The sequence below is a fragment of the Triticum aestivum genome, chromosome 6B (assembly GCF_018294505.1).
Source record: "Triticum aestivum cultivar Chinese Spring chromosome 6B, IWGSC CS RefSeq v2.1, whole genome shotgun sequence".
Taxonomy (NCBI): Eukaryota; Viridiplantae; Streptophyta; class Magnoliopsida; order Poales; family Poaceae; genus Triticum; species Triticum aestivum.
Window position 1 is genome coordinate 23,648,560 of NC_057810.1, and position 24,150 is coordinate 23,672,709.

The window sequence follows — 24,150 nt, forward strand, 5'->3', positions numbered from 1 at the left end:
TTTCTTCTTCTCATGGTAAGGAGCTCTTGCTCTGCTTGGATTAATGTTTTTCCTTCATGAGTTGGTGTTGCTGGGAGAGAATCTTCATACCGGCATGTCCAGTCCTTGCTGTTATTATGATAGAGCACTCTCGTCGCTTGGACACAGATGGTTAAATCTTGCTCTCCCTATGTCATGATCTATTGATGCTTTTACTTCCTCTCCCCGCAATCTATTCTTTCGGGCAAGCTCATGCGCTGCCGCATCTGCTTCCGAAAGACCTCAGGAATTCCTGAGCAGCTTCCACGAGGTAGCTAGGAGCGTATCCTGCGTATATTGTGCGTACTGAGCGGCTAGAGGACACTAGGATCTAGTACCGATCTTCGACAGTGGCAGATTTCACGGTCGTGTAGGCGACTTGAGTCTGGATCTCAAGGTGTTGACGGCCTTTCTGAGGCTGGTGGCAGTATGGGACATTCCTTCCATCAACAGATCAAGTTCGATGCGGCTCGGGAGGTGACACATACGTTTCTTTCTGAGTCACCGAGAAGTGGCTTTTGCATGCAGTCGAAGCCTCCGGCGGATGCGCCGCCAGCGGATGTTACACACGATGTCTCATGCAGGGATGTCAAGTCATGCCTGCCACCAGCACGTGCTGCACGGTGGCTCTGGGGGAGGTATCATGACTAGCTTCTTGGTGCTAGATCGAAGGTGGTGCGACTGTGGCGGGAGGTAGGCGGTATGCGGCGTCCTTTTTCTGATGTCTTGTCCAGAGGTATATCCGGGTATCGAGGCATCGGTAATCAGATAAGGGGTGATGGTACAAACGGTTTCAACGACGAATTTATGCACTTCGGTGGAAACACAAGATCTCTGATCAGGTCAGTCGACGCACGCCTGCGTTGTGTCCTTGCTGAAGGTAGTGGATTGAAGCTTAACTTCGGGGATGAGAATCCGGAGTACAACTTGGTATTGGACTTGTCATCGTCGGCGCACGTACGGTAATTCCTTCTTGAGTGCATAGCATAGGAGTTGTGTACTTTTTGTTTTGATGTCGCCTTATAACATATGGTTAGTGGCTATTTGTTGGACTTACTGCGCATGCGGCCACTGGTTTTTTTTTTTTGCTTTATTTTCGGTTCGATGTTGTTCGGCTGCTAGATTTTGCACTTTTAATTATATATGGCTGCATGCATCGTCCGGATACAGAGGTCGGGGGTTATTCTCCTTTCTTAAAAAATAGTTACTGGTCCTCGTGCTCGATGTTTGGCGTGGATAGACAAACACGTTTTAATGTGTGGGATTAAAGGGAGTTCGCTAGGAGTTCAGTTTCCCGTCCAGCTAGCGTAATGCTTTTCGGTTCTTCAGATGCTTCCAAGTTGTTGTATGATATCCATGTACCACATAAGTAATCTTCTATTGGTCCATGACAAACGTTTATTTATCTTTGTCAAACAGCATATGTAAGACAAAAGGCAAACCAGGGATACAAGGTATGAATATCATTCTTCCTCCTTGTTTCAACTTCATGATTGAAATAGTTTTAGTTGCTTTTAGACCCTAAAACTTGGAAATGAGCTTACGAAAACAAGTCAGTATTTCGGAAATTAAGCCTGCGCTTGCAAGTCCTCGTCTTATCCGATGGTCAGAAGCGTTCCAAGATCCGTGCCAGGCAGTTTTGCAATTCCATCATGTACAAAGTACACAATCCGGGCTCTATGGAGCAGAATGTGGACATGTACAGCTCGATCCGGTCCTCTCCCTCCCGTCACGTCTGGCATTTCCTATTTGGTGCCTATGGCGTCCGTAAATGGGCCGGCCCGTCTAGGCGCCGGTTGACATTTTCTTTTTAGAATATCTATGAACTTTTTAAAAATTTCAACAGTTTTTTTTTCAGATTGATGAACTTTTATGAATATGGATGAACTTTTTGAAATTTGATGAACATCTTTTTGAAAATGGATGAACTTTTTTTTATCTATGAACTTTTTTTCAGTTCAATGAACTTTTTCTAAAAATACATGAACTTTTTTGAAATTTAATGAACTTTTTAAAAAATTATTGAAATTTTGCTCAATTGGATGAACTTTTTTTCAATTTGAATGAACTTTTCTTCAACTTGATGAACTTTTTTCAAAATTGATGAACTTTTTAAAAGATATGAACATTTTTTTAAATGGATGAACCTTTTTCTTTAAATCTGTAAACCTTTTTTGATTTCATAATTTTATTTTCATAACAAAAAAATCAAAAAGAAACTGGGGCAACACGCTAGTGTGCTGGCCCATGCTAGCAGTGATGTAGGCACCAGATCATTAAAGGGCGCTCGCAGCGCTGCATAGGAGCTCCCATCACATCCCCTCTCCTTCCGCCGAACATGGCAGGCGCCTTCTCCAGGACCCAGTCTATCAAGCTTAGTATAGCCCATTGATCATCAACCCAAGATGAATTAGCTCCTATCCATTAGTTAGATTGGCCTAGTCTTCAGTCCTGCCCACGCCCCGCTGCTATAGGATAGGTCATTTTGACCATGTTTCTTAAAAAAGAAGGTCATTTTGACCATGCGGACACAAACCCTATTGACGCTCGTTAGCGACAGATCGTTGTGCTTTCGCTCAGGCGAGCCTCCAGGTACGGGATTGGCGTTTGCCGTTTGATTCATTCGCTGCTGCTTCCGTCTCTGTTCTTTGCGGGGTTTTTTTTTCGTTTTTCTTATATGGTTTTTTTGCTTCTAGTTTTTTCACTCTTTTTCCCGTTTTTCAGTTGTTTCGTTCCGTTTTTTTTGGTTCATTTTTCTTTATTTTTCTTCTTTTATATTTCCTTTTTTATTTTCTGTTTCTATTTTCTTCTATTTCGTTTTTCTGTTTCCGTTTTTCCTTTTTTATTTTCTGTTTCTGTTTTCTTCTATTTCGTTTTTCTTTATTTTTCTGTTTCCTTTTATGGTTCCTTTTTCCGTTTTTCTGTTCCTTCCGTCTCTATTTATTTTTTGTTTTCTTCTATTTTTCTTCTTTTATGTTTCCTTTTTTATTTTCTGTTTCTGTTTTCTTCTTATTTCTTCACCACGTATTACGAAAATCTTCATCGTATTAAGAAAGTGTTTATCATATATTATATAATAGTTCACCTAGAATTGTTCACCATATATTGTGTATTACAAAAATGTTCACCATATATTATGAAATTGTTCAACATATATTAAAAAGTGTTCATTGTGTATTTAAAATTTGTTCATCGTACATTAAAAAAATTGTTCGATGCATACTACAAATGTTCATTTGTGTATTGGAAATTTGTTCAGTGTTTGTTTCCAAAAAAAGGTTCACTGTCTTTTAAAATTTGTTCAGCGTATATTTAAAAAATGATTTCTTTGGAGAAAAAGATTTTGCCGCCGTCTTGCATATTTTAAGACTGGCGCTGCAACACCGTTGTAATCGCTAGCTTGTTTGGCTTGGCTCGCTAGAATCCTGAATGAGGTGTGCAGTTTGATCCATGCGTGCGCTTCCTTTTTTTAGATTTTTCGCTGGACTTGTGATAGGGCCGGCCCATTTGTGTGCCGCTTCAGCGAAGCCGCGATAAACGGACACTGACGGGCTGCGTATAGGAGCTCTCCATGCGGACAGGTCGCGGCATCAAATCCCGTCGCAACCATTTTTTTTTTTGGGGGCCATTTACTCTCTTTGCGGTCTAAAAATAAAACAAAGAGCAAAGCTCTAGCAGCTGCGTCCTGCATGTTATATTGTGTACCTAGGGTACCTAATCTATTTGTTTTGTGCCTAATTTTTAATCCAATTTTATTTGAAATAACTCGGGTGGTATAATGCTGAGATTTCCTTTTTTTTCAAAAACCAGATATGCCAGTGCTATCCAGTACAAATTTGCAGCCGAGAAAAAAAACCTGCGTGTGATGACAGGGTTACGATCCGAACAGTGAGTACTAGGGGTACGAAAGAGGGGCAGAGCCTACCTACGGTGCAGGTGTGACACTCGGTGTTTACGAGTTCAGACCCTTCTTGAAGGAGGTAACAACCATACGTCTCGGTCCTGAGGCTTGTATTCTCTTGAGGGATATGATTACAGAGAGTGCTTAATCCTTTCCCAAGAGGAAGAGGGTAGCTTATATAAAGTGCGCCGCTGCCTCTCCAACACCAGGTTGCAAGGGTGATTTAAGTGTCAAAACTACGATGGTTACTAGTGTAAATAACCACAAGTACGGTAGTTATAGGTAACAGTAGCCATAACTACGTTAAACCCCGACTTAAGACTACTCGATCATTGCAGCTCCAACGTTACCCCATCGTCTCCCTTGTCCGATTGATGGTGGCTGGGCCGACTGGAGGGAAGATGTTCGAGTGCTGCCGGTGCGTCCGAGTGGACTTCTTTGTCATGCGCATCCTAATGCGCATGTGGTCCAGAGACCTAACAATGATGGTGTGGGACCTTAGGTTGGTCCTAGATGTCAGGTCTTTGACACTACCTTTAGTAGGTGACCTCCTCATGTGACACCTTGTTCAGATAAACTATGTTAAACTGGTCAAGAATGAAAAAGGTAGTTGTTTTCTAATTTCATTTTTCTTTTCAACTATTCCGGAATTAAATGTCCAGAGTGGACTTGGAGCAATATTTACTGTAGAAAAATGGTCTTCTCTGTTAAATATTTGATGAATGGGAATGGTCGCATCGAGTTAATACCGTAAACAACATAGGAACGGAAGGATGTAATAAGGAAGCAGCTCAACAATCCCGAATTATCTCTATCTTCGTATGACACTGCATGGATGGCTTTGGTGCCATTGCCTCGTTCTCCTTCGTCTCCATGCTTCCCTGGGTGTGTGGAATGGATATTGCAAAATCAACATGATAATGGATCTTGGGGTATCCATGAAGCCGACTCTTCAGCCAAAAAGGATCTTCTCTTGTCCACATTGGCTTGTGTTGTTGCACTTAAAAAATGGAACATTGGCCTCGAGCACATAAGGAGAGGTATAGAGAAAAAGATGTATTTACTGGTTTATGTTCTTTTATTGTCTTACTTTTGAGAACTGAAATGCCTTCATTTGATGATAATCATATTGATCAGGACTGAGTTTCATTGAAAGAAATATCTCCATTGCCATGAATAAGATTGATACTCCTATAGGATTTGACATAATATTTCCTAGTTTGCTTAGCACTGCCATTGGGATTGGTCTAGAATTGACTATTCCACAGACTGATGTTGATGGGATTCTTCACCTCAGAGAGGAGGAATTAAAACGGTAAGTCAGTGAAATTTCTAGAATTAAAAGTGTCTTGTTTTTCCTTCCCATTGTACTTGAGAAACATCTGATTTGTTAAGTTCATTTGCTTGAACACTGGTTATGTCAATGGAAATATTTATCTGCCTTGTTTCTAACACTTATGCTTCTCGAGAGAAAATTTTAAGGAGATTTCCTTTTATAAGTTTGTCTAAAAAGTGTTCTGTGAGCATGATGTCATTCATATTTACCTGTGCTACCGAGAATGAAAGATTGGTCAATCGGAATATTAGTATTATGTAAATTAACCTCTCAGTTACATTTGATATCTCTTGTACGTATTTAATTCAGACTTGCTGGAGATAAATCTTGCGGGAAAGATGCATATATGGCTTACATAGCCGAAGGGTTAGGAAATCAATTAGACTGGAATGAAACAATGAAGTTCCAGAGAAAGAACGGATCATTCTTCGACTCTCCTTCGACAACTGCTGCTTCCGTGATTTTCAATTACGATGAAAAGGCTCTCCAATATCTAGATTTACTTGTCAGCCATTTTGGAAGTGCAGGTGGGTCATTCTACCTTTCCGTCTTAATTGCAAGGCCGTCGATTGTTCTCCATTACTTTTTGATAAAGGACCCTCATAAAACTCAAACCTTCGTATGAGGGGGATACAATTTTTTTTGTAGTTCAATACTCGATTGTTCTCCATACCTACTAACAGTATTTTATTTATGTAGTTCCAACAGTTTACCCGATAAATATACAATTTCAGCTCTCATTGGTTGATTCTCTTCAAAAAGTTGGAATATATAAGCAGTTTTCTAGTGAGATAAATGACATTCTAGATATGACATACAGGTAATGACCGTTTGTTAGTGATGATTTGATATCTTCTTTTAGATGTTTATAAACTTGATTCTATGCCATTTTCAGTTTGTGGTTGCAAAGAGATGAGAAAATCGTGCTAGACATCACAACATGTGCAATGGCATTTCGCCTTTTACGGATGAATGGATACGATGTCTCCTCAGGTCAGAATTCATTATTCTGCTTACTCAATGTTCTGACTTGTTTTAACTTACTCGTTTTAATCTCGCACAGATGGCATGTCCCATGTTGCGGAACTCTCCAGTTTCACTAGTTCACTAAAAGGATATTTGAATGATACAAAATGCATACTTGAATTGTACAAGGCTTCAAAACTATGTTTGTCAGAAGATGACGTGATATTGGACAATATAGCCATCTGGTCTGCCAGCTTATTGAAGGAAAAGTTGTGCTCTAATGAGGTGCAAAGAGAGCCAATTTTTGTGGAGGTGCTTTCCTGAATTTACCATTAAGAAAAGGATTTGACCCTAGATATCACTGGTGCTTCAATTCATGTTTAACTCCATCCTTCAATAATTTTAGGTGGTTCATGCTCTTGAATTTCCCTTTTATGCCACATTGGAACGTCTAGACCACAGGTGCAATATCGAAAATTTTGATGCTAGGAGTGCTCAGATGCAAAAGACGGAATACTTGTAAGCTAGCTATTTCGCAAAAGAAACACGCGGGTCATATAAATATAGCTGAGACAACCATTTCAAACATTTTTTCCCGAATCAGGCCATATGGTGTATTCCAAGATATTTTGGCTTTGGCTGTTGAAGATTTCACTACTTGTCAATCTATTTATCAGGATGAGCTCCTTCATCTTGACAGGTAATCATATATAGATACGCACTCTTGTTTTGAGAACTTCATTTTTAGAATATTTCCAAAATTTTATGACAGTTGGGTCAAAGAGCACGGGCTGGACCAGCTAAAATTTGCACGACAGAAGCTGCCATATATCTATCTCTCGGCTGCGGCTAACATATGCGAGCCAGAATTGTCAGATGCCCGCAGTTCATTGACCAAAAATGCAGTACTTACCACCGTTGTTGATGACTTTTTTGATGTTGGGGGATCAATTGAAGAACTGGGAAACCTCATATCATTGGTTGAGAAGTATAATCCCTCATGTGTTTTTCTGCTCTTTCTTCACGACTGGTGTCTTATGAATTGCTAAAAACTGACCTTCCCCTTTTCTCCCAATGGTTATGTTAGGTGGGATGGGCACAACGAAGAAGATTTCTACTCAGAGGAAGTAAAAATAGTATTTTCTGCTCTATATTCAACTGTCAACCAGCTTGGGGCAATGGCTTCCACACTGCAAAATCGGGATGTTAGAGAACACATGATAGACGCAGTGAGTTTATATACTCCCTCCGTCCACAAAATTCTTGTCTTAGATTTTGTCTAAATATGGATGTATCAAGTCACATTTTAGTATTAGATACATCTGTATCTAGACTAATCTAAGACAAGAATTTTAGGATTGGGTGGGGGGGGGGTGTTGTATTATTTTGTGACTATGCATGATTCGTTGGGTTCAGTGTTTGACAAGTTCAAGTTCATCTACAGTGGTTACATGCAATGAGGGGTACGATGACCGAGGCAGTATGGCAGAGGAGCCAATATGTGCCAACAATTGAAGAGTACATGAAAAATGCAGTTCCTTCTTATCTTATGGGCCCCATTCTGTTCCCAACATTATATTTTTTGCGAGAAAATCTCAAGGCTACTGTTGTCAAAGATCACGAATACAATGAGTTATATCGGCTAATGAGCACTTGTGGCCGTCTCCTGAATGACAGTCAAAGTTTTGAGGTATTTGCAGACTTTACGACAAAATATGTCAATATTCCTAAAAGATTTTTACATAGCTGACAAAAATATGGATGCTTTCAGCATATAATTAAATCACCTGTATTAATATGAAATTATTTTTTACTCAATTCAAGTATAAGATTTTTCAGCATCACAACCTTAGTGTATATAATTTTACTGCCTATGGGATTGAGAACTCTGGATTTATACTAGCATAACCTGCAAATTGATTAACTTTGTTTTTAATTTTAGTACGAAATATAAATGCAAAATATAACAAGGAAGGTGCATTACAAATATGTCTATTTAAGAGTGGGGGTACATAATCCCATCCCAGGTGTACAATCGATTCAATTTTGTGTTACATTAAACGTGGGAGCACATACTCCCAGGTGCACAAAAGCATTTTTCTATATATTTGTATGTATTTTAGTATATATAAAGGGACATTGAGTGTGACGGAAATTACATTTGAAGGGTATTACAATTTACAACATTATTCATCTACTTCTGCAGAGGGAGGGCAGCGAAGGCAAACTGAACATAGTCCATCTGCTTATTCTTCACAGTGGTGGTTCTATGTCTATAGAAGACGCCCTAGGTGTGGTGCACAAGTCCATAGATACTTGCAGGAAAGATCTGCAAAAATTGGTTTTTAGGAAAGGAAGCGTCGTTCCGAGAACATTCAAAAAGCGGTTCTGGAACATATGCCAGACTAACTTCGTGTACTACCGCGAGACAGATGGATTTAGCTCGCCAACTTCATTGAACAGCCTAGTGAATGCAGTTATCAATGAGCCTCTCAAAGTACCAAATTAGCAATCCATCGTCCGCTAGCTGTTTCATCCAATAGTATATGGACTACCTGTGTCGAATAAAGCCATCTACACTTCCGGTTTCGTCAGTTGAACTGTTTGAGGTTTTTCTCCTGAGTTTAATAAGAAATCCAGCCGTTTTTTCGTTGTGTTCTCAGCTCGCGGATTGTGCAGATCTGTTATGTTCATCTGTGATTCAGAATAAAAGGGGAACAATAAAAGCAGCAAGTTGAACGCTGCGCCAAAACCTCTCTGGTGTGCTCTCCCCCCGGGCATTAAGATAGAAGTCTGGCTTGCCTCCTTTAAACATGGAGGAGCCATATGCATTGCTAATGCAGGAGGTAATAGCACTGCAGGTCCTGAACTTGTCATGAAGGTGATGGTTTAGTCCTCAAACTTGAAAAAGCAGATTATTTGGTCCTTGAACTTGTCATGCAGGTGCAAGTTTAGTCCTGGGCGAATCACAGCTCGCCAAGTGGAGCCAGGTGGGCAGCGCCACACATTTTGCAATTTCCCCCCTGCCTTCAGCCTTAATCTACCCGCACTACACCTCGTTCGCGCTTGCACTGCTATTACCTCATGTTGAAACCAGCCGCAGTCCATGCATGCTTGGTGATCAGCGACGATGGACCTTGCACAAAAATGGAAATGGGCAGTCTGGACTCTGGAGCTGGGTAGCAGCGGGCAGGCTTTTTTTCACGTGCCTACGCGGCTACGCCAGAGATGGTTTACGTACATGCATAGATTATATTTACCCTAAAGCCACACACACAAAAAAACCGTCGTAAAGTACTCAACTACAATACCACAAAATGTGTTTAGATCAGTCCCGGTCAACTCATGAACAAGGATAAAGCCGAGTTTCTTTTCTTCGGATTAGCGGAAAGGTTCGCCCAGCAAAAGAAGCAACCAAGGTAATTAGAGAGATGACATATGCCGACGAATGCAACGATGAAAGAACTTATGAGTTAGTTGATTGAAAGAAGAACCAAATTAAGGACGGCCAGGGGTGACGATGACGCTGATAGTTATGCATGTGCATAACTTTCTAACTTTTGTAGCATTGTCGGATCATGCCCGGTGCTGATAATTGTGCATGTGCCTAAATTGGTTAATTATTTAGCACAGTGTAAGCAAAGTAAAGCAAACTTGGTAGTTTTTCCAAGCACCTACACTGTATGTTTTTTTTCTTCTTTTACTAAAAAGGGGATGGCCCCGGCTGATAATGCACACAATCATTTTATTAAACTTAGTAACCGAGTACCAGCCATTTTATCACATGATGCACTGTACGCACTCTTGTATGGCAGGGTTGTGGGAAAATGTTAATGCACGGCTATGAAAACCCGCTTTCTCAGATATTAAATTAACCATTATTCATTTTTATTCTAGACCTTGCCAGTCACCGTGAATAAAAAGAATTAGCCGTGTTGTTAAAATAGTAATGTGTATGTGACTTCCTAGAAAAAGGAATGCGCCTTTTTATGAACACACGCACGTGTGAAGAAAAAAATGCACAAATAATTTCTGACATCGTTGCTATATTTTGTCTTGGATTCTTTAGTTTGACGTATTGTTCTTAAATTTCCAACTTAGGAATACCATGCCTGTCACAAAGGCATACGCCTCATCTAGGATTGATTCTCATCCATTCGTCCTTAGACAATTGAAATAGGTTTTTGGTTGACTTTACACATTTATGTAAGCTCTATTTAGAACACAAAATGAAACGGTTGGAAATAAATAAGGAGATCACATTCTCTCTTCTGTTTGTGTTGTCCATGTCTTCTATGACATTGTTCCAACAAGGTGATATTAGTAGAGAATAAATGAATCAAACTCTTAAGACTCTCTCGAGTGCCTCTAGATCTTTGAAGAGTTAGCTCTTGATTTAACAACACTGTTCTAGGACATTTCTTGCACACGCTTGTCCAGAATAATAGTGACTATGTTTTTGTTATTGGGTTCTTGACCGACGTGCTGTTATTGGATCACATTCATATTATTGGGCTCAGATAAAAAACATTGTAGTCCCGTGACTAAATAATCCTCGAGTTCTCATATCGAATCTAAACAATTTATATACGTTCAAAAGTTGCTTGAATATCAACTAGGAGACTCAGGAGTCAACGAACAGAGATTAGAATGGATCTCTAAAGAATACTGGAAGGAACTAACTCCCATGCATGGTAGAAAAAGGAGAAAGTTGCACCGTCGTATCCATAATTAACTCTCATGTATGGGAACACGTTTGACCCATCGACAATAAGCTAGTGCCATCGGCAATATTAACAACTACAGTAAATTACATTATGTTTAACGAGGAAAGTTTTTTCCTAAACAAAACAATCAAACACGATCGATCCGACTCCGGTACTGCAGGTCCCTGACTCGAACGAGGTGTAGTGCGGGTTGATTAGGGCTTAAGGCAGGGGGGAATTGCAAAATGTGCGGCGCTGACCAGCCCAGCCCAGCTGGCTCCACTTGGCGAGCTGTGATTCGCCTAGGACCAAACTTGCACCTCTATGACAAGTTCAAGGACCAAATAATCAGCCTTTTCAAGTTTAAGGACCAAACCATCACCTCCATGACAAGTTCAAGGACCTGCAGTGCTATTACCTCCTAATGTAGCTAGCTTGGATTTGATTACCTGATGGCTTGTTCAGCATAGCAACGTCATCCAGTACAGGCTGGGACAATAACGTTGCTCTTCCCTCTATTTATTCTTTTCTTTTCTTGGCAAACATAACGGGAAAATCCTATTGGCCGCTCGTTGCGGCAAACTGCCGGCGCTTCGCACACAGCGAGCGACCGAACGATGCTTTTGGGCCGGCCCACTTACGTACGTAGCATACAAACTGCCCACTCCGGTTTTATGAACCTTCTAGAAGGTTCCATGAACCGTTTTTTTTCTTTTATTGGTTTTCCACTTTTTTTTTCACTTTCCTGATTGTTTTTTGTTTTCTGTTTCTTTTTCATTTTTCCTTTTTTGTTACCTTTTCTTTTTCAAGTTTCTTTTTCTTTTTCAGAACATGTTTGCAGTTTTACAAAAAAAAAAGGATTTTCTTTTTTATTTATTTTTCTTTTCTTCTCTTTTTTCTTCAAAAAAATCGAAATTTTGAAATTTTGTTCATCTTTTCAAAAAATGTTCAGCTTTTGAAAAAATGTTCTCAAAATTCAAAAGTTGTTCTTGTTACACAAAAATGTTCAAAAAATTAGAAATTCAAAAAATGTAGCAGATTGCAATATTTTGTTCACTTTTTAAAAAAATGTTCACGCTTCCAAATTTGTTCAGGATTTTTCAAAATTGTTCTTCGTTTCAAAATTTGTTCTCATGATTCAAAAAATGTTCGTGCTTTAAAAAATTGTTCGCGCTTCCAAATTTGTTCGGGATATTTCAAAATTGTTTTCCATTTCAAAATTTGTTCTCAAGATTCAAAAATGTCCGTGGTTGAAAAAATAGTTGGCGCTTCCAAATTTGTTCTCAAGATTCAAAATCGTTCGTGCTTTAAAAAATCTGTTCACAAATTCCAAAAACGTTCATGTCTTCGAAAAATGTTTTGGGAAATTCGAAATGTTTGGGTTTTCAATTCTATTCTGTTTTTCAAAAAAGTGTTCACAAATTTGAAAAATGATCTCGTATTCAATTAATTTGTCCATTGAAAAATGAAATTACGAAAATGTTCTAATTTTAAAATTATTGTTCACAAATTTTGAAGTGGTCGCATTTAAACAAAATGTTCGAAATTTCAGTTTTCTTCCTTTTTTATTCCAAAAAATGTTTTCGGTTTCATACAATGTTGTAAGTTTTAAATTTTGTTCACAAATTATAAAATGGTTGCATTTCAGAAAATATTTACTTTTTGCCAAAAGAATTCACGTTTGATTTTTTTTAAGTATAGCCTTTGTCGCGGTTTATAGTTCATATTTGTTGGGCTACCTTTTTTGACACGAAATCTTAGAAACTATAGTGGCTACCTACTTGTGTTGACAGGTGCCTCGCTCACACCTTGGTTCATCGTAATTTTGCGTATTCAGATTTTATGTTTTCTCGCTACTGTTAATTTCTTTAGGTTCGCGCTGCCAATTTACCCTAAGAAGTAGCTAGTTGGGGGGGCTAGCTCATCACGCTTAGAAATAGGAAGTCTCGGGTTCGATTCCAGTACCCTTTTCCTTTTTCGCGATTTTTAACCTACGAATGTGGCGCACCCGCAATATGGGCCGGCCCAGCCAAGCTGCTTGTTTGCGAAACGCCGACTGCTTGCCGCAGCGAGCGTCCAATAGGAGTTCCTAACATAACGCTCATCGTGGAAGAGCTGCTAGCCTCTTCAGTTGTGGGCCTGTTGGGCTGTAAGAGGGCCTAGATTATGGTGCTCGCGCTCGGTCCGCGGGCTGAGCACTCAGTTGCTATTTCTCAAATATAACATAGCCTGCTCCCGTGCATGCTTTTAGTACCACATCGCCTGAGGAAAGGAAACATGAGCTGCTTATATACCGGTCTACGGACCTCGTTGTCACCGCATGGGACATGCGGTTAGCAAAATCAAAATTCATATAGAATTAAGATTTCTCCTTAGGCATATGCTTGTTTCGGCCATTAGCTTGGTTGTCTCATTACATGCCGTACTGCCTAATTTGGCCCATTTATCAGTTTTTGGAGTGCTTGCTTTTTTTTCGCACCTCTGCCCCCTTCAATACATCTGTTTGAGCAAGTACTATGGATCGCAGGAAGTATTATTCTTTGGAAAAAGGCAGTCACAAGATGATAATACCTTAAAGCATCATCAATTATAATTACCTAGTCCATTTATTCAGGAGTTTTTTTTACTAGTTGCAGGGACTTGAGAACTATTTATTCTCCGGCGCAACCGGGGCATCTATTTTCCAACCATCAAATCTTAGATCTGCCTATTTGGCACATTTATCCAAGGATGTGTCAGGGAACTCGACACCTATTTATTCGCCCTGTAACCATGGCATCTATTTCCTAACCGACAAATCCATACAAACATGGAGTGACTTGCTTTTGTCGCACTTCTTGTTGGGGAACGTTGCATAAAATAAAAAATTCCTACGTTCACCAAGATCCATCTATGAGTTCATCTAGCAACGAGAGAGAGATGCATCTACATACCCTTGTAGATCGCGTGCGGAAGCGTTCAAGAGAACGGGGTTGAGGTAGTCATTCTCGTCGTGATCCTATCATCGGAGATCCTAGCGCCGAACGGACGGCACCTCCGTGTTCAACACACGTACGGTCAGCGTGGCGTCTCCTCCGTCTTGATCCAGCAAGGGGGAAGGAGAGGTTGATGAAGATCCAGCAGCACGACGGCATGGTGGTGGATGCAGCAGGACTCCGGCAGGGCTTCGCCAAGCAACTGCGGGAGGAGGAAGAGGTGTAGCAGGGGGAGGGAGGTGACAAGTTCAAGTTCATCTACAGTGGTTACATGCAATGAGGGGTACGATGACCGAGGCAGTATGGCAGAGGAGCCAATATGTGCCAACAATTGAAGAGTACATGAAAAATGCAGTTCCTTCTTATCTTATGGGCCCCATTCTGTTCCCAACATTATATTTTTTGCGAGAAAATCTCAAGGCTACTGTTGTCAAAGATCACGAATACAATGAGTTATATCGGCTAATGAGCACTTGTGGCCGTCTCCTGAATGACAGTCAAAGTTTTGAGGTATTTGCAGACTTTACGACAAAATATGTCAATATTCCTAAAAGATTTTTACATAGCTGACAAAAATATGGATGCTTTCAGCATATAATTAAATCACCTGTATTAATATGAAATTATTTTTTACTCAATTCAAGTATAAGATTTTTCAGCATCACAACCTTAGTGTATATAATTTTACTGCCTATGGGATTGAGAACTCTGGATTTATACTAGCATAACCTGCAAATTGATTAACTTTGTTTTTAATTTTAGTACGAAATATAAATGCAAAATATAACAAGGAAGGTGCATTACAAATATGTCTATTTAAGAGTGGGGGTACATAATCCCATCCCAGGTGTACAATCGATTCAATTTTGTGTTACATTAAACGTGGGAGCACATACTCCCAGGTGCACAAAAGCATTTTTCTATATATTTGTATGTATTTTAGTATATATAAAGGGACATTGAGTGTGACGGAAATTACATTTGAAGGGTATTACAATTTACAACATTATTCATCTACTTCTGCAGAGGGAGGGCAGCGAAGGCAAACTGAACATAGTCCATCTGCTTATTCTTCACAGTGGTGGTTCTATGTCTATAGAAGACGCCCTAGGTGTGGTGCACAAGTCCATAGATACTTGCAGGAAAGATCTGCAAAAATTGGTTTTTAGGAAAGGAAGCGTCGTTCCGAGAACATTCAAAAAGCGGTTCTGGAACATATGCCAGACTAACTTCGTGTACTACCGCGAGACAGATGGATTTAGCTCGCCAACTTCATTGAACAGCCTAGTGAATGCAGTTATCAATGAGCCTCTCAAAGTACCAAATTAGCAATCCATCGTCCGCTAGCTGTTTCATCCAATAGTATATGGACTACCTGTGTCGAATAAAGCCATCTACACTTCCGGTTTCGTCAGTTGAACTGTTTGAGGTTTTTCTCCTGAGTTTAATAAGAAATCCAGCCGTTTTTTCGTTGTGTTCTCAGCTCGCGGATTGTGCAGATCTGTTATGTTCATCTGTGATTCAGAATAAAAGGGGAACAATAAAAGCAGCAAGTTGAACGCTGCGCCAAAACCTCTCTGGTGTGCTCTCCCCCCGGGCATTAAGATAGAAGTCTGGCTTGCCTCCTTTAAACATGGAGGAGCCATATGCATTGCTAATGCAGGAGGTAATAGCACTGCAGGTCCTGAACTTGTCATGAAGGTGATGGTTTAGTCCTCAAACTTGAAAAAGCAGATTATTTGGTCCTTGAACTTGTCATGCAGGTGCAAGTTTAGTCCTGGGCGAATCACAGCTCGCCAAGTGGAGCCAGGTGGGCAGCGCCACACATTTTGCAATTTCCCCCCTGCCTTCAGCCTTAATCTACCCGCACTACACCTCGTTCGCGCTTGCACTGCTATTACCTCATGTTGAAACCAGCCGCAGTCCATGCATGCTTGGTGATCAGCGACGATGGACCTTGCACAAAAATGGAAATGGGCAGTCTGGACTCTGGAGCTGGGTAGCAGCGGGCAGGCTTTTTTTCACGTGCCTACGCGGCTACGCCAGAGATGGTTTACGTACATGCATAGATTATATTTACCCTAAAGCCACACACACAAAAAAACCGTCGTAAAGTACTCAACTACAATACCACAAAATGTGTTTAGATCAGTCCCGGTCAACTCATGAACAAGGATAAAGCCGAGTTTCTTTTCTTCGGATTAGCGGAAAGGTTCGCCCAGCAAAAGAAGCAACCAAGGTAATTAGAGAGATGACATATGCCGACGAATGCAACGATGAAAGAACTTATGAGTTAGTTGATTGAAAGAAGAACCAAATTAAGGACGGCCAGGGGTGACGATGACGCTGATAGTTATGCATGTGCATAACTTTCTAACTTTTGTAGCATTGTCGGATCATGCCCGGTGCTGATAATTGTGCATGTGCCTAAATTGGTTAATTATTTAGCACAGTGTAAGCAAAGTAAAGCAAACTTGGTAGTTTTTCCAAGCACCTACACTGTATGTTTTTTTTCTTCTTTTACTAAAAAGGGGATGGCCCCGGCTGATAATGCACACAATCATTTTATTAAACTTAGTAACCGAGTACCAGCCATTTTATCACATGATGCACTGTACGCACTCTTGTATGGCAGGGTTGTGGGAAAATGTTAATGCACGGCTATGAAAACCCGCTTTCTCAGATATTAAATTAACCATTATTCATTTTTATTCTAGACCTTGCCAGTCACCGTGAATAAAAAGAATTAGCCGTGTTGTTAAAATAGTAATGTGTATGTGACTTCCTAGAAAAAGGAATGCGCCTTTTTATGAACACACGCACGTGTGAAGAAAAAAATGCACAAATAATTTCTGACATCGTTGCTATATTTTGTCTTGGATTCTTTAGTTTGACGTATTGTTCTTAAATTTCCAACTTAGGAATACCATGCCTGTCACAAAGGCATACGCCTCATCTAGGATTGATTCTCATCCATTCGTCCTTAGACAATTGAAATAGGTTTTTGGTTGACTTTACACATTTATGTAAGCTCTATTTAGAACACAAAATGAAACGGTTGGAAATAAATAAGGAGATCACATTCTCTCTTCTGTTTGTGTTGTCCATGTCTTCTATGACATTGTTCCAACAAGGTGATATTAGTAGAGAATAAATGAATCAAACTCTTAAGACTCTCTCGAGTGCCTCTAGATCTTTGAAGAGTTAGCTCTTGATTTAACAACACTGTTCTAGGACATTTCTTGCACACGCTTGTCCAGAATAATAGTGACTATGTTTTTGTTATTGGGTTCTTGACCGACGTGCTGTTATTGGATCACATTCATATTATTGGGCTCAGATAAAAAACATTGTAGTCCCGTGACTAAATAATCCTCGAGTTCTCATATCGAATCTAAACAATTTATATACGTTCAAAAGTTGCTTGAATATCAACTAGGAGACTCAGGAGTCAACGAACAGAGATTAGAATGGATCTCTAAAGAATACTGGAAGGAACTAACTCCCATGCATGGTAGAAAAAGGAGAAAGTTGCACCGTCGTATCCATAATTAACTCTCATGTATGGGAACACGTTTGACCCATCGACAATAAGCTAGTGCCATCGGCAATATTAACAACTACAGTAAATTACATTATGTTTAACGAGGAAAGTTTTTTCCTAAACAAAACAATCAAACACGATCGATCCGACTCCGGTACTGCAGGTCCCTGACTCGAACGAGGTGTAGTGCGGGTTGATTAGGGCTTAAGGCAGGGGGGAATTGCAAAATGTGCGGCGCTGACCAGCCCAGCCCAGCTGGCTCCACTTGGCGAGCTGTGATTCGCCTAGGACCAAACTTGCACCTCTATGACAAGTTCAAGGACCAAATAATCAGCCTTTTCAAGTTTAAGGACCAAACCATCACCTCCATGACAAGTTCAAGGACCTGCAGTGCTATTACCTCCTAATGTAGCTAGCTTGGATTTGATTACCTGATGGCTTGTTCAGCATAGCAACGTCATCCAGTACAGGCTGGGACAATAACGTTGCTCTTCCCTCTATTTATTCTTTTCTTTTCTTGGCAAACATAACGGGAAAATCCTATTGGCCGCTCGTTGCGGCAAACTGCCGGCGCTTCGCACACAGCAAGCGACCGAACGATGCTTTTGGGCCGGCCCACTTACGTACGTAGCATACAAACTGCCCACTCCGGTTTTATGAACCTTCTAGAAGGTTCCATGAACCGTTTTTTTTCTTTTATTGGTTTTCCACTTTTTTTTTCACTTTCCTGATTGTTTTTTCGTTTTCTGTTTCTTTTTCATTTTTCCTTTTTTGTTACCTTTTCTTTTTCAAGTTTCTTTTTCTTTTTCAGAACATGTTTGCAGTTTTACAAAAAAAAAGGATTTTCTTTTTTATTTATTTTTCTTTTCTTCTCTTTTTTCTTCAAAAAAATCGAAATTTTGAAATTTTGTTCATCTTTTCAAAAAATGTTCAGCTTTTGAAAAAATGTTCTCAAAATTCAAAAGTTGTTCTTGTTACACAAAAATGTTCAAAAAATTAGAAATTCAAAAAATGTAGCAGATTGCAATATTTTGTTCACTTTTTAAAAAAATGTTCACGCTTCCAAATTTGTTCAGGATTTTTCAAAATTGTTCTTCGTTTCAAAATTTGTTCTCATGATTCAAAAAATGTTCGTGCTTTAAAAAATTGTTCGCGCTTCCAAATTTGTTCGGGATATTTCAAAATTGTTTTCCATTTCAAAATTTGTTCTCAAGATTCAAAAATGTCCGTGGTTGAAAAAATAGTTGGCGCTTCCAAATTTGTTCTCAAGATTCAAAATCGTTCGTGCTTTAAAAAATCTGTTCACAAATTCCAAAAACGTTCATGTCTTCGAAAAATGTTTTGGGAAATTCGAAATGTTTGGGTTTTCAATTCTATTCTGTTTTTCAAAAAAGTGTTCACAAATTTGAAAAATGATCTCGTATTCAATTAATTTGTCCATTGAAAAATGAAATTACGAAAATGTTCTAATTTTAAAATTATTGTTCACAAATTTTGAAGTGGTCGCATTTAAACAAAATGTTCGAAATTTCAGTTTTCTTCCTTTTTTATTCCAAAAAATGTTTTCGGTTTCATACAATGTTCTAAGTTTTAAATTTTGTTCACAAATTATAAAATGGTTGCATTTCAGAAAATATTTACTTTTTGCCAAAAGAATTCACGTTTGATTTTTTTTTAAGTATAGCCTTTGTCGCGGTTTATAGTTCATATTTGTTGGGCTACCTTTTTTGACACGAAATCTTAGAAACTATAGTGGCTACCTACTTGTGTTGACAGGTGCCTCGCTCACACCTTGGTTCATCGTAATTTTGCGTATTCAGATTTTATGTTTTCTCGCTACTGTTAATTTCTTTAGGTTCGCGCTGCCAATTTACCCTAAGAAGTAGCTAGTTGGGGGGGCTAGCTCATCACGCTTAGAAATAGGAAGTCTCGGGTTCGATTCCAGTACCCTTTTCCTTTTTCGCGATTTTTAACCTACGAATGTGGCGCACCCGCAATATGGGCCGGCCCAGCCAAGCTGCTTGTTTGCGAAACGCCGACTGCTTGCCGCAGCGAGCGTCCAATAGGAGTTCCTAACATAACGCTCATCGTGGAAGAGCTGCTAGCCTCTTCAGTTGTGGGCCTGTTGGGCTGTAAGAGGGCCTAGATTATGGTGCTCGCGCTCGGTCCGCGGGCTGAGCACTCAGTTGCTATTTCTCAAATATAACATAGCCTGCTCCCGTGCATGCTTTTAGTACCACATCGCCTGAGGAAAGGAAACATGAGCTGCTTATATACCGGTCTACGGACCTCGTTGTCACCGCATGGGACATGCGGTTAGCAAAATCAAAATTCATATAGAATTAAGATTTCTCCTTAGGCATATGCTTGTTTCGGCCATTAGCTTGGTTGTCTCATTACATGCCGTACTGCCTAATTTGGCCCATTTATCAGTTTTTGGAGTGCTTGCTTTTTTTTCGCACCTCTGCCCCCTTCAATACATCTGTTTGAGCAAGTACTATGGATCGCAGGAAGTATTATTCTTTGGAAAAAGGCAGTCACAAGATGATAATACCTTAAAGCATCATCAATTATAATTACCTAGTCCATTTATTCAGGAGTTTTTTTTACTAGTTGCAGGGACTTGAGAACTATTTATTCTCCGGCGCAACCGGGGCATCTATTTTCCAACCATCAAATCTTAGATCTGCCTATTTGGCACATTTATCCAAGGATGTGTCAGGGAACTCGACACCTATTTATTCGCCCTGTAACCATGGCATCTATTTCCTAACCGACAAATCCATACAAACATGGAGTGACTTGCTTTTGTCGCACTTCTTGTTGGGGAACGTTGCATAAAATAAAAAAATTCCTACGTTCACCAAGATCCATCTATGAGTTCATCTAGCAACGAGAGAGAGATGCATCTACATACCCTTGTAGATCGCGTGCGGAAGCGTTCAAGAGAACGGGGTTGAGGTAGTCATTCTCGTCGTGATCCTATCATCGGAGATCCTAGCGCCGAACGGACGGCACCTCCGTGTTCAACACACGTACGGTCAGCGTGGCGTCTCCTCCGTCTTGATCCAGCAAGGGGGAAGGAGAGGTTGATGAAGATCCAGCAGCACGACGGCATGGTGGTGGATGCAGCAGGACTCCGGCAGGGCTTCGCCAAGCAACTGCGGGAGGAGGAAGAGGTGTAGCAGGGGGAGGGAGGTGCCAAGACTTAGGGTGCGGCTGCCCTCCCTCCCCCTCCTTTATATAGGCCCCCAGGGGGGGCGCCGGCCCTGGAGATCAGATCTCCAAGGGGGGGCGGCGGCCAGGGGGGTGGAGTGCCCCCCAAGGCAAGTGGGGTGCGGCCCCCACCCTAGGGTTCTCAACCCTAGGCGCAGGGGGGGCCAAGGGGGGGGGGGGCGCACCAGCCCACTAGGGACTGGTTCCCCACCCACTTCAGCCCACGGGGCCCTCCGGGATAGGTGGCCCCACCCGATGGACCCCCGGGACCCTTCCGATGGTCCCGGTACAATACCGGGTGATCTCGAAACTTTCCCAATGGCCGAAACAACACTTCCTATATATAATTATTTACCTCTGGACCATTTCGGAACTCCTCGTGACGCCGGGGTCTCATCCGGGACTCCGAACAACATTCGATTTGCTGTATACTCATATTCATACAACCCTAGCGTCACCGAACCTTAAGTGTGTAGACCCTACGAGTTCGGGAGACATGCAGACATGACCGAGACGGCTCTCCGGTCAATAACCAATAGCGGGATCTGGATACCCATGTTGGCTCCCACATACTCCTCGATGATCTCATCGAATGAACCACAATGTCGAGGATTCAAGCAACCCCATATACTATTCCCTTTGTCAGACGGTATGTTAGTTGTCCGAGATTCGATCGTCGGTATCCCAATACCTCGTTCAATCTCGTTGCCAGCAAGTCACTTTACTCGTACCGTAATGCATGATCCCGTGACCAGCCACTTGGTCACTTTGAGCTTATTATGATGATGCACTACCAAGTGGGCCCAGTGATACCTCTCCGTTATACGGAGTGACAAATCCCAGTCTCGATCTGTGTCAACCCAACAAACACTTTCGGAGATATCTGTAGTGCATCTTTATAGTCACCCAGTTACGTTGTGACGTTTGGTACACCCAAAGCACTCCTACGGTATCCGGGAGTTACACGATCTCATGGTCTAAGGAAAAGATACTTGACATTGGAAAAGCTCTAGCAAACGAACTACACGATCTTTGTGCTATGCTTAGGATTGGGTATTGTCCATCACATCATTCTCCTAATGATGTGATCCCGTTATTAACGACATCCAATGTCCATAGTCAGGAAACCATGACTATATGTTGATCAACGAGCTAGTCAACTAGAGGCTCACTAGGGACATGTTGTGGTCTAAGTATTCACATGTATATTACGATTTCCGGATAATACAATTATAGCATGAATAAAAGACAAATATCATGAACAAAGCAATATAATAATAATCCTTTTATTATTGCCTCTAGGGCATATTTCCAACAGTCTCCCACTTGCACTAGAGTCAATAATCGAGTTACATTGTGATGAATCGAACACCCATAGAGTTCTGGTGTTGATCATGTTTTGCTCGCGGAAGAGGTTTAGTCAACGGGTCTGCGACATTCAGATTCGTATGTACTTTGCAAATATCTATGTCTCCATCTTGAACATTTTCATGGATGGAGTTGAAACGACGCTTGATGTGCCTGGTCTTCTTATGAAACCTGGGCTCCTTGGCAAGGGCAATAGCTCCAGTGTTGTAACAGAAGAGAGTGATTGGCCCCGACGCATTGGGTATGACTCCTAGGTCGGTGATGAACTCCTTCATCCATATTGCTTCATGCGCTGCCTCCGAGGCTGCCATGTACTCCACTTCACATGTAGATCCCGCCACGACGCTCTTCTTGCAACTGCACCAGCTCACTGCTCCACGATTCAACATATACACGTATCCGGTTTGTGACTTAGAGTCATCCAGATCTGTGTCGAAGCTAGCATCGACGTAACCCTTTACGACGAGCTCTTCGTCACCTCCATAAACGAGAAACACGTCCCTTGTCCTTTTCAGGTACTTTAGGATATTCTTGACCGCTGTCCAGTGTTCCTTGCCGGGATTACTTTGGTACCTTCCTACCAAACTTACGGCAAGGTTTACATCAGGTCTGGTACACAACATGGCATACATAATAGATCCTATGGCTGAGGCATAGGGGATGACACTCATCTCTTCTTTATCTTTTGCCGTGGTCGGGCATTGAGCCGAGCTCAATCTCACACCCTGTAATACAGGCAAGAACCCTTTCTTGGACTGATCCATTTTGAACTTCTTCAAAATCTTATCAAGGTATGTGCTTTGTGAAAGACCTATGAGGCGTCTCGATCTATCCCTATAGATCTTGATGCCTAATATGTAAGCAGCTTGTCCAAGGTCCTTCATTGAAAAACACTTATTCAAGTAGGCCTTAATGTTGTCCAAGAATTCTATATCATTTCCCATCAAAAGTATGTCATCTACATATAATATGAGAAATGCTACAGAGCTCCCACTCACTTTCTTGTAAACGCAGGCTTCTCCATAAGTCTGCATAAACCCAAACTCTTTGATCATCTCATCAAAGCGAATGTTCCAACTCCGAGATGCTTGCACCAGCCCATAAATGGATCGCTGGAGTTTGCATACTTTGTTAGCATTCTTAGGATCGACAAAACCTTCCAGCTGCATCATATACAGCTCTTCCTTAAGATAACCGTTAAGGAATGCCGTTTTGACGTCCATCTGCCATATCTCATAATCATAGTATGCGGCAATTGCTAACATGATTCGGACGGACTTAAGCTTCGCTACGGGAGAGAAAGTCTCATCGTAGTCAACCCCTTGAACTTGCCGATAACCCTTAGCAACAAGTCGAGCTTTATAGATGGTGACATTACCATCCGCGTCCGTCTTCTTCTTAAAGATTCATTTGTTTTCTATCGCTCGCCGATCATCGGGCAAGTCAGTCAAAGTCCATACTTTGTTTTTATACATGGATTCTATCTCGGATTGCATGGCTTCTAGCCATTTGTTGGAATCTGGGCCCGCCATCGCTTCTTCATAGTTCGAAGGTTCACCGTTGTCTAACAACATGATTTCCAGGACAGGGTTGCCATACCACTCTGGTGTGGAAGGTGTCCTCGTGGACCTACGAAGTTCAGTAGCAACTTGATCCGAAGTACCTTGATCATCATCATTAATTTCCTCTCCAGTTGGTGTAGGCACCACAGGAACATTTTCCTGAGCTGCATTACTTTCCGGTTCAAGAGGTAGTAGTTCATCGAGTTCTACTTTCCTCCCACTTACTCCTTTCGAGAGAAACTCTTTTTCCAGAAAGGATCCGTTCTTGGCAACAAAGATCTTGCCTTCGGATCTAAGGCAGAAGGTATACCCAATGGTTTCTTTAGGGTATCCTATGAAGACGCATTTTTCCGACTTGGGTTCGAGCTTTTCAGGTTAAAGTTTCTTGACATAAGCATCGCATCCCCAAACTTTTAGAAACGACAGCTTAGGTTTCTTCCCAAACCATAATTCATACGGTGTCGTCTCAACGGATTTAGACGGTGCCCTATTTAAAGTGAACGTAGCTGTCTCTAGAGCGTATTCCCAAAATGATAGCGGTAAATCGGGAAGAGACAT

The 24,150-nt window shown here is 41.0% G+C and overlaps 2 protein-coding genes across 2 annotated transcripts; both read left to right on the forward strand.

Annotated features, from left to right (window-relative positions):
* The first annotated feature begins 3,476 nt into the window (after window positions 1-3,476).
* LOC123133218 (ent-kaur-16-ene synthase, chloroplastic-like) lies at window positions 3,477-8,800 on the forward strand. The gene is made up of 12 exons (XM_044552743.1): window positions 3,477-4,959; window positions 5,057-5,234; window positions 5,565-5,782; window positions 5,955-6,075; window positions 6,151-6,248; window positions 6,319-6,533; window positions 6,628-6,740; window positions 6,826-6,921; window positions 6,994-7,209; window positions 7,309-7,450; window positions 7,666-7,911; window positions 8,428-8,800. Exons 1-12 carry the CDS (start codon window positions 4,755-4,757, stop codon window positions 8,728-8,730), a joined length of 2,151 nt encoding a protein of 716 aa, XP_044408678.1. The 5' UTR covers window positions 3,477-4,754; the 3' UTR covers window positions 8,731-8,800.
* A 5,374-nt stretch (window positions 8,801-14,174) lies between these two features.
* Window positions 14,175-15,301, forward strand: LOC123133219 (ent-kaur-16-ene synthase, chloroplastic-like). Its single transcript, XM_044552744.1, has 2 exons — window positions 14,175-14,412; window positions 14,929-15,301. Exons 1-2 carry the CDS (start codon window positions 14,179-14,181, stop codon window positions 15,229-15,231), a joined length of 537 nt encoding a protein of 178 aa, XP_044408679.1. The 5' UTR covers window positions 14,175-14,178; the 3' UTR covers window positions 15,232-15,301.
* Window positions 15,302-24,150: the final 8,849 nt, after the last annotated feature.

Coding starts and splice junctions, on each gene's coding strand:
- LOC123133218 (XM_044552743.1), top strand. CDS start 4,755: ATGGCTTTGGTGCCATTGCCTCGTTCTCCTTCGTCTCCATGCTTCCCT. Junction 4,960..5,056: donor CCTCGAGCACATAAGGAGAG/GTATAGAGAAAA, acceptor CATATTGATCAG/GACTGAGTTTCATTGAAAGA. Junction 6,741..6,825: donor ATGCAAAAGACGGAATACTT/GTAAGCTAGCTA, acceptor TTCCCGAATCAG/GCCATATGGTGTATTCCAAG.
- LOC123133219 (XM_044552744.1), top strand. CDS start 14,179: ATGAGGGGTACGATGACCGAGGCAGTATGGCAGAGGAGCCAATATGTG. Junction 14,413..14,928: donor ATGACAGTCAAAGTTTTGAG/GTATTTGCAGAC, acceptor CTACTTCTGCAG/AGGGAGGGCAGCGAAGGCAA.